General features: G+C 43.2%; 1 protein-coding gene across 1 annotated transcript in view; it reads right to left on the bottom strand.

Moving 5' to 3' along the window:
* The window catches only part of LOC117742911 (disks large homolog 2-like), a 36,998-nt gene that overhangs the window by 9,550 nt on the left and 16,777 nt on the right, over nucleotides 1-10,671 (bottom strand). The window contains exon 9 of the mRNA XM_034550566.1: nucleotides 3,477-3,629. Within this exon, the coding sequence (XP_034406457.1) occupies nucleotides 3,477-3,629 (153 nt within the window). The remainder of the gene's footprint in view (nucleotides 1-3,476; nucleotides 3,630-10,671) is intronic.

The raw sequence follows: 10,671 nt of genomic DNA, 5'->3' as shown, positions 1-10,671 counted from the left end.
TATCTTTGTTAGTGACAGCACCTTCTATGAACTACATACTGAATACTGAATATAGGCGTAAAATCCGTCCCCAACAACAGGCTGATTTGCACGTGTTCAGGCATTTTGATGGAGAACTATCTTCCATCTGCCATTTTTGCAACCCTTCAGATTGTATGACAAAAGCATTTGCAAAGCAATGTCGATGTCATTTAGTCGAAGTTATCGATAGATACGAGCTTTCAGACTGCCGCTCTGGAAGAGAGGACGGACTCATTCATGCAAAGAGCAGAGGAGAGAATTGTTCTCATACCTAGCACAATGATCCTTCATTAGAAAACAGATGTGTTGCTGTTGAGAGCTGCATGAGACACTGAATCAACCCCCTACGGTAAGTGCATGATTAATCATGGAACATGAAAAAACTGCAGTTAAAGTTGGTGCTTCAACTTCATCTTGTCCCTGACATTTCATCGCCGGACAACATATCTCTGTATTGTATCAGAGAGACATTCATGTATGACGAATGTATGACATTCATGTATGACGATTGTATGACATTCATGTATGACGATTGTATGACAGAGTCAGGATCCAGCTGGATGACACCTGGATGAAGGCTACTGATACATTCAGGTGGTTTTGCATGGAACATGTTCATTTAAAGGGTGCAACACATATTGCTACTGAGAAGTTTTTAGATCTAAAAATGAGCAGCGCTACAGTGTCTCTATGATGAGACCAACTCTCTCCAGACAGAAGCTGTCTGTCACAACCTGCCAACATGGACCTCTACTGCTGCTTTGCTCAGTTTGTTTATTAGTCAGAGGGTTGAAGAGTAGTCGCTTATCCTATTTCAGGGTCGCTGGAGCCGATCCCAGCTGACATTGGCTGAAGGCAGGGTTCACCTGGACAGGTGTCCAGTTTATCTGAGAGCTCATATAGAGACAGACAACCATTCACGCCTGGGGGCTATTTAGAGTCTCCAATTAACCTGAGCTGTGGTTATCCGCAGCGTGGGAGAACGTGGAGGGAACCAGGATGTGAGGTCCTGGGACAGGGATGTCGGATGTGTACAGATTGTAAAGCCCTCTGAGGCAAATTTGTAATTTGTGATAAATAAACTGAATTGAACCCAGGCTGCCACGGAGGACATGGAGGGAACCCACGCTGCCACGGGGAGAAGGACCACCTGGGATCGGGGATCGAACCCTAACCCTCTTGCTAGGAGGTGACCGTGCTAGGCACTGCACCACTGTGCAACCCCGAGAAGTAAAATTACTTTTCCTTATCTTATCAATTAATATAGCGCGAAATTACAACCTTTCGTTAAATGGCTTTACAAACACCATCCTTAGACTCTAACCTTAGATAAGGAGCGACTCCAGAGTCCGTCTTCTATTAAGGGTCGTATGTAGCAGCCATATTTATAAAATCTAACAGTTGTTTCAAATGGAAAGGGACAGAGACATTTTAAAGTAAATACATTTGTATTCTCCAATTACATTTAGTTTTTCAGCAGCAAACTGAGAGAGGATTGGTTAAATTTCATAAAAAAGAAACTGACACGCATCTGTCAACCATTCAGAATACAACTGTTCAGCCAGCGGAGGATTCACATTCATACCAGATGGGGAAGATGAGCTATGAGTTAATAAAACTAAAAAGACTGTTCATAACATGTGCGTACTGGACTACTACTTCACCAGTAAAAAGTCGGGTTTTTTTCAGCAGTAACAAATATGTTTGGACATGACAGGCAGCAACATGGGCCTACACACATGTTCACTAAAATATATGAAGTTATATGTAAAACACATAAAAGCATTATTTTATTGTAAAGCCAAACATTTAGTGAACATACGTATAGACACATAGAAGTGTACTTAACGTAATGGAAAATGACCAAACTCTGAAACACTGGTTTGGAATCGTACATTTACTCAAGAACTGTGCCGAAGAACAATTTTGAGGTACTTTTAATATTCATTCCCTACTTCATACTTTTTATTTCTACTCCACTCCGATTCAAACGGCATTATTACCTTTATCTGATAATGTTAGTTATGTTGCAGATTCAGATTATTAACACAAAATGCAATCAACAAATAAACTATAATGGAATATATCATAGGATAAGATATGATGAATATGTTTTCTCCCTGGGGGGAATTTACAAACTAGCCAGCAGTTCATTCAAATGAACTCATTTGAACAGCTGCCATCATATATTAATGATGCTGTTAACCTTTACCAGCTGCAACATTGATTATAATCCAATAATATATTTTAAAAAATTCTGAAATAGACCCTTTTAAAAACTTTTTGGAATTAAAGTATTACATGAATGACTTACTGAGTACTTCTTCCGTCACTGGATAACATTGTGTAAGGCAGTGGTTCACAAACTTTTTCTGTCAAGACCCCCTTTGATGACCCCCCCCCGCAACCCGACCCCAAATTTTGCATTGGGCAACTCTGTCGGCTACTTTGTAGGAAGCGAGTTGTGCTTTAACGAGGACAGATGCAGCTTTTTCAAAGTGACTCTGCTGGGCATGACAGTTTTCCAATTGTTTTTGGAAAAACTCAAGGTGCTTGTTAATATGTTCGGGGTGGTGGGTTTTCAGGTGTCTTTTTAATTTAGTGGGCTTCGTGCTCTCTGCCGCCAGTATTTTAAGACACAAAACCCACTGGGGTCTCTCATCCTGACCGACAACAGTGCTTGTGAAGCCCAGAGACAGATATGCCTCGCTATATTTCCTTGCCTTTACCTTAGTTTGAGGCGTTGTCGAGGTGGTCGCGTCAAATCCGTAGTTCCATCGGATTTGCGCTTTAGACCAGTCACAAATCTGTCCATCTTTGTACATACTTCCTTCTCTTATCTTTATCTTTCTCTGTCGCTCCGTATCTTTGTCGCTCTGTGTCGCTGTGTGTCTCTCTCTCGCTCGCGCTCGCGCTCCCTCACTCTCTCTCTCCCTCGCTCGTTCGCGCTCTCTCGCTCGGGCGCGCGCTCGCTCTCTCGCTCGGGCGCGCGCTCGCTCTCTCGCTCTCGCTGGTTTTGCCACAGTCGGTCTGTGACATGAGCCGCTCTGGTGGCGTGGTTGGAACACAGTGCATGTCACGTCGGTTATTTTATATTGTTTTACCGGTGTATGTGTGCGTCTGTGTGTGTGGGTTGGTGATGAAGCCGCGACCCCCCTGTAGTACCACAGCGCCCCCCTAGGGGTCGCGACCCCCACTTTGGGAACCACTGGTGTAAGGGATCAGGCTACAAGGCTCCTGCTTAATCAGAGTCCTGAAGATGGGAAGAGGAGGAAGGACGAGCATGCTAGCTTGAGAAAACACCAGAGTGGTTAATGAAGGGATCAAGCAACTGAGCCCACAGGAGAAAACCAGGTGGTTATAAAGGAACACATGGTATTATGGCATGCCATTCATATGGATGGATGGAACATAGTGGCGGAGTGCAGAGAGGTGGTGGTGGTGGTGGAAAGTACCTGGTGAAGTCCGAGTCAGGGAACAGGCTTAAGTGATATGGGAGGGGGACGGAGTGGAGGAGGATTTTGTCACACTCCACTGGGGAATAGTGTCGGGGGGAGGGTGCTTTGTCACATAGTTTGTTCACAGTGCTGTAAACTGGCTCAGGAGGCCTACAGTGGAGTGAGAGACAAGAGCAGAGAGGTTAGTGTCCAGAGACCAGGGGGGGGGGGGGGGGGGGGGGGGAGGGTCTGGGATACACAAAGAGGATGGAGACACACGGATGAAAGACAGGAACAATAATAGAAATAAAGCAGCAAGAGACAGAGTAGGAGGAAGTACTGCTACATGTTGTAAATAGTTCTTGGTTCAGAGAGAGCATGCTTTACATGTTGAAAATTCATTTCCTGCCGGCTACACTAAGATTACACTAATATTATTGTCTGGATCTGGAGTTTTTGTGTCTTGTTTCCTGTTTTATTTTGAAGTCTCCACCTCTCTTGTCCTCTGTTCACCTGCACCTTCCCTGTGTATTTAAACCCTGTTAGTGTCCTTCCCCCGTGTTGGTTAGATCCCTGGTGATCGCTCGTTGTGCACCTGTTGTTTTGTTTGATTCCTCGATTTAAGTAATTCCTCGATTTAGGATGAATAAAGTTTTCTTTGCAACGTTGTCGGCATCCTGTCTCTCGGTGGCTACACACATGACAGGGAAACAGAGGACACGAAAGATGGGGACTTCAAAATGAAACAGGAAAACAAGACCAAAAACTCCAGATCCTGACAATTACGACTACCGTATAACTAACAAGTATTTTCATTATCCATGGACCTGTTGGAATCTTTTTTGATCAACTGATTAATCGTTCAGCCAGTAAAATATTAGAAATGACTGTAAATGCTCACGGCAATTTCACACAGACCATAGTGACCGGGTTTTATCTTATTATCTAACAGTCTAAACCCCAAAGAGTTGAAGTGTACTGTGAAAAGAACAGATAAGATGGAACCAGAGAATGTTCAGCACTCTATGCTTGATAAATGACTTCAATGAATAACTATTACGATTGTTTAATTCATGTTCTGGCACTGGTGATCTGACTAATCAATATCACATTTTTTGTGTCCTTAATTGCAGTGCAGAAGTTAACACATAAATGAATTTTGTTTTACTTATAACATTCCTAAAATGTTTGTCTTTTGTAGTGAATGTGGTTCTTCAGCAGGTTATTCATTCAACTATGTGGTGGTGGTATCAATATTATTTTATATTTATGAGCTTAAATTCTATATAGTTTCAAAGATTTCAATTTCTGTTATGACAGTGTAGTCAGAAAAACGGATTCAGGAGCTTTTAAAAGTTGTGAACTAATATTGTGATCTTCAGGTTTAATTCGTCATAGTCATGAAGTCAGTGAAGTGACTCACAAATCAATACATATCTTGTGTTAGCCATTATTAGCTAGTGGTAAAACTGTAGCTGCAAAACCCCCGAGTGTGTTGGATTGAGCAAGGGTGTGTTTATTGCTTATCATTTTAACTTTATTTGCAAGAGAAGGTCTGTGTTATTTCTTCTTTTTAATGTGTATTATTCTCACCACACAGAGCCATCTATTTACCTAAATGAAGAACTCAAAGAAGTTATTTCCATGGACAAGGATATATTATTATATATTTGTGAACATAATCTACTGTCAGAGCCGGAAACCAGAGAAGTCTCACTTGTGATGTCATAAGTATACCGTGTGGAGCTGCTCCATAGACAATGAATGGGAGCCTGATTTAGTGTCATTTCTTTTCTTTATATCCACACGGCTTTATTCCATTAGGGTCCTCAGTGGTGAAACAGAAAAAGTTCCACATCCTCAGAACATCCCCCCAGTGCTCTCAGTGTTCTCTAGAACATCTATAATACATTGTCCATGGAGCAGTTCCACATACTTGTTAACATCATGCATTTCAGATTTAGCACTCTAGTTTTAGGATTTAGGAGAGTTGTTTATGTTTACAGATGTTATTGGACTATCTTAGGCCACAGGAATAGAGTGCTGAATGGATGATGTAGGCCAACCAGGAAGTTAGTCTTGCTCTGGTTCCCTTGAAAAAAAAGACAATCGGATTTTTCATTGGATTTTGGAGTATTGTAAAAAAATAAGCTTAAAGTGTATGATACTTAGATCAAAAAAACACAGGAGACATCTGTTTGTGACCCATTATCAATGTTGACTTATTTTGTCACGTCTGGTTTTGTAACATTCGTCCGTTAGTGTGATCATGTCAGTCTTTAGTCATGTGACTTGTTTGTTTATTTAGTCCCGTGATGATTCTCTAGTGACAGTTTGCACTCAGTGGTCAGGTGAGTCGTTAGCCAGTGAAGTTAACGACAACCACAATCGTTTCTAAACCTAACTTCTTATGAAAACAAAAGTTTATTTTGAAAGGACAATATGCATGTAATAAGTGTATTTTGACATGCGAGAAGGGTACTTAGTGCGTCGATATCTGATACCAAGGGGCACAACTAAACATCAGTATTTGACGAGTTGGGACTGAAAATGTGTTGTTACTTCAGGCATCTAACCAAAAACAAACACATAAACAAAACATTGACATTGAGCGGCGGGAACCATATGTGCAAACATGCAGGCTCATTTCCTGATTTTGGACTCATTCTCGCAGCACTGTATAACAATGGTAAATGGACTGTACTTGTACAGCACTTTTCTAGTCTTCCAACCACTCAAAGATCTTTAACACTACATGACACCCATTCACAACCATTCATTCACTGATGGGAGGAGCTAAGGTTCCACCTGAACATCAGCAGTAACTAACATTCACACACCATAGAACAGCTACAGGAGACATTTTGGGTGTCTTGCCCAAGGACACATTGACATGGACTAGCGGAGCCAGGGATCGAACCGCCGCTCTTCTGATTGAAGGACGACCCTGCTCATCACTGAGCCACAGTCCGAATTTTGAGAATGGCTCTAGTTCCCATTTCAGAACAAACTTTAACCAAATTAACTTATTTCAACAGGAAATAATCTTCTCTTTTGTACAACATAAGATGCCAACGTTGTCAAAAGTCACCATATTGTGTAGATAAGAGAAACATTATATCTGAGGAGAGAAATGTAGGTAGAAACATTTAACAGTAATTCAGAATGTATACATCACATATAGCCAGGCATCCGATTCACAATATAAACGGGCTCATGATTAAAAAAAGTGTGCTGACGGCATTTCTATTTATAATGATTTGTTGCGATAAAAAACACAAATGATGAGGAACATGCAGGGGCATGCCGTGGGTGACATAGAGGCTAAATATCTCACCTCAACTGGAAGTGCTGGGAATCAAACCTGTGACCCTCCGCGTCATCTAACGAGGGATTTCTAATGGGATGGAAAAAAGTCAACTTTTCATAACCAACCATTCATTGATAACCATCTTTAATCTTAAAATGCTACATTTTTGCCATTTGAATTCACACAATTGATTTTCACACACATTAAGACCCTGATCAAAGACACACATAGTGGAATGCTACAAAGAACAAAACAAGACAGCTGACCATGTCCTAAAGCATACTGATCATCAACATCACCACGAGACCTCAGAGTGACCAGTACGTCTGTCAGCGTGAGCTCTAACCTGACCAGTACGTCTGTCAGAGTGAGCTCTAACCTGACCAGTACGTCTGTCAGAACGTCTGTCAGAGTGAGCTCTAACCTGACCAGTACGTCTGTCAGAGTGAGCTCTAACCTGACCAGTACGTCTGTCTCCTGACCAGTACGTCTGTCTCCTGACCAGTACGTCTGTCAGAGTGAGCTCTAACCTGACCAGTACGTCTACTCTGCTGCAGACACGTCGTTGGTGAGCACTTTGAGTGCATGTCTGCTGTTTGAGAACTGATGGGCATACATTAGAGCATGTAGTACATTATGTCCATAATGTGTGTGTACGTGTGTAGTCTGTTGATGTCACATACAAACAAACACACACAGCCACACGGACTAGACTTGTGATGTTACGGTTTGGCCGGCTACACCTCCACACTTCTCTCTCTCTGTGACCAACTGTTGTGTATTTGCATCCTGTTCGAACGTGAAAACAACGTCACCAAGAAAACTCAAATGAAAATCATCTGTCATCATCATAATTAGAGCTAAACTAAATCACACACTTCTGAACATTTCAGCATCAGAAGAAATAAATGGTCTACAATATAGAACTGAGGAGAGTTTGGATGGGTTTACCCTCCACTGCATCTTGTGAGAAGAGCTGCCCTTTAGGCAAGGGCTTCCCTATTCATATCTCAACACGACTAACTGGCATGGCAGCGCTATCAAAGAAAATATGACAATGTCGTGTTGTGAATATCGTAGGAGTCCAAACAAAATGAGGTCTTCATGTCACACAGTGTTTTACTCCATAAAACAGAAGGCAGAGTGGAAGCTTAATGCATGGCAAAGGTCAGAGATCAGACGTGTGAAGGATGTCTTAAAAGACAGAAATATTTCATTCCAGCTGTTATTCTACTCTGGTTGCTGTATTCTGGGCTAAATAAGGACCCACTGCTGAGGTGCTGAAGCCACAGAGGTCTGGACAGCTGGCTCTGTTTCTCCTTCTGAATCATTCACAGCGAAATGAGCTGAGCTGAGGCAGCCGGTCAGCCCAGATCACACCAACATGCAGTGACCTTGGGAGGATCCGTAGGTGCCAGCTAGAAAGGGAAGAGTACAGCGGGCCTGCGGAGGTGCAGTTCACCGCTCGGTTTCTGTTATTCATGAGCCTTTAACTCAAGTTTTGGAGTTCCAGTAGAGAAACTTTGTGCATTTCTGAACTTTCAAATGGCAAATGTAGTGCCCTGCATGAAGTTACCATTCTCCTTAAAGAAGAAGTTTAAAAATGGCAATAAGATGAAGAAAACTGATGACAACAATACAGTGCCTAATATGAGGACTTCACATCCTACTGTATCACAGCCATATAACTTAAAAATCAAGTATTAGATTAGGTATGATTTTTCTTTTAATTCTCCTTGTCATGATTGCTAAAAATGTGCAAACCTTAAACCTTACCACACTTGCTCTCCTGTCGAGACTATTTTTTAGTGTTGTATCTCTATGAGGACTTATATTACATGAGCTGTGTGAGCACATTCACATTCTAGAGTAAGTATTAGCACAAGGGTTTTCTAATCATAAACTATTACAGGAAGTGAGGATCCACATGACTGTATGCGTAGGACACAGTGTTCAGAGCTTCTGTCAGAGTGCTTCACTTTAGAGCAGCGAGGTAAAGTCAGGCACCTTGGCCAAGAGCAAACAGTAAACCTCTTAACTCCGAAGAGAATGGACGACTAATCCTTCATTCCACAAAGCTTTAACATGGGGCTCCTTCACTTATCCTCTCAAATGAGCTTTTGTTATCACTCTGCTCCCCATATTCCTCCCCCGCTCTTTATTTACAACACAACATACTTCTTGCCACAGCGAACAACAATGACCTCATCTAACGGAGAAGCATCGTGGAGTACATGTGTGCATTAGTCATTCTACTAATGCAGTGACATAGAACCAATGGGACCGCCACTCAGACCAGACCCCCCCTCAGTAAAGTCATACAGTCACACACTCTTAGATTTGATAGGGAATATGGCCAACTTGGTCCAGAGCCTCGTGGCAGCTTGCTATGGGATTAGTTTTAAGGAGCTGCTAGTGTTTGGCTGTCATCTGAGACATCTTAAGCCTCCCTCTGTTTGAACTGGGAGTAGTGACTGAACACCCAGCAGGTAGTAAAATACATAGTGAACAGGACAAAGACAGGGAGAGTAAACACAGAAGACATTTTCTGACTGCCAAATAATACATTGGAACTTTCAGAGCTCATGGAAGTTCAGAGAGTGGGTTTTGATTGCATTTCCATTCAGTTTGAGTTTGTCCTCTTATACTCGAGCAGAATGGCCGTACACATTTTTTATTATTATTTAAAGTTTTGTACCCTCATTTTAGTGTGATAGATTATTTAAGGTTCATGTGAGCACTGAATGACAACTTTTTGGTTGATGCAATTTGCTGGTTTGTAAGTCTGTTGGATATTTTCTGTGATTTCTTTAAAATATTCCATTTCATCCCTTTTTTAGCCGCTTATCCGGGGTCAGGTCGCGGTGGCGTCGGGTCGCGGTGGCAGCAGACCCAGCAGGCTGACCCAGGCTTCCCTCTCACCCGCAATATTCGCTAACCCTACTGAGGATTCTTTCGGTCACGACCCAGAGTTCGTGACCATAGGTGAGGGTTGGAATGTAAAATGCCCCAGTGAATGCTGGAGGTCACAGTCTGAGGAGGCCAACAGGACCACATCATCTGCAAACAGCAGAGAGGCGATATCCAGACCCCCGAACCTGACATTTTCAGCCCCCCATCTGCGCCTATATATCCTGTCCGTGAAAATCACGAACAGGACCGGTGATAAAGGGCAGCTTTGGCGGAGGCCAACACCCACCGGGAACGTGTCAGACGAACACAGCTCCTACTGCAGTCGTACAGAGACCGGATAGCCTGTTGCAACGAGTCCGGCACCCCATACTCCCGCAGTACCCCCACAAAAAACCCAGAGAGACCCGGTCGATGGGACGGAATCCGCACTGCTTGTCTTGAATCTGAGGTTCAACAAACGGTCGGAGCCTCCTTTCCAGCACCCTGGTATAAGCTTTTCCCGGGAGGCTGAGTTCAAAACTCTCCGGTAATGAAAATGGGAACCACCACCCTGGTCTGCCAGTCCATGGGCACTAATCCCGACCCCCATGCGACATTGAAAAGGCACGTCAGTCAAGACAGCCCAACAATTTCCAGCGCTTTCAGCATCTCATGGCGGATCTCATCCCACCCCGGCGCCTTGCCACCAAGGAGCTTTGACAACCTTAGTGGCCTCTGTCAGGGATAAGGGTTGCAACCCTCCCCACCCCCAAATCTTCAGGCGCTGCCAGGGGACATGTTGGCTGGGTTTAGGAGTTCCTCAAAGTGCTCTTCACACCGCCTGACAATGTCCCACGTCCGGGTCAGCCTCCTTGTTCAGCTTGATGGTTTCCCTCACCCCCGGTGTCCACCACCGGGTTCTCGGGTTACCACCACGACAGGCAACGATGATCTTGCGACCACAATATTTTTGCTGTTTTGTATTTTGTCTGTTATTTGTGTTTATATGTC

Source organism: Cyclopterus lumpus, chromosome 14, assembly GCF_009769545.1.
Source record: "Cyclopterus lumpus isolate fCycLum1 chromosome 14, fCycLum1.pri, whole genome shotgun sequence".
NCBI lineage: Eukaryota > Metazoa > Chordata > Actinopteri > Perciformes > Cyclopteridae > Cyclopterus > Cyclopterus lumpus.
Note: the sequence above shows the minus strand (reverse complement) of the source record. Positions and strands in the feature narration are given on the sequence as shown.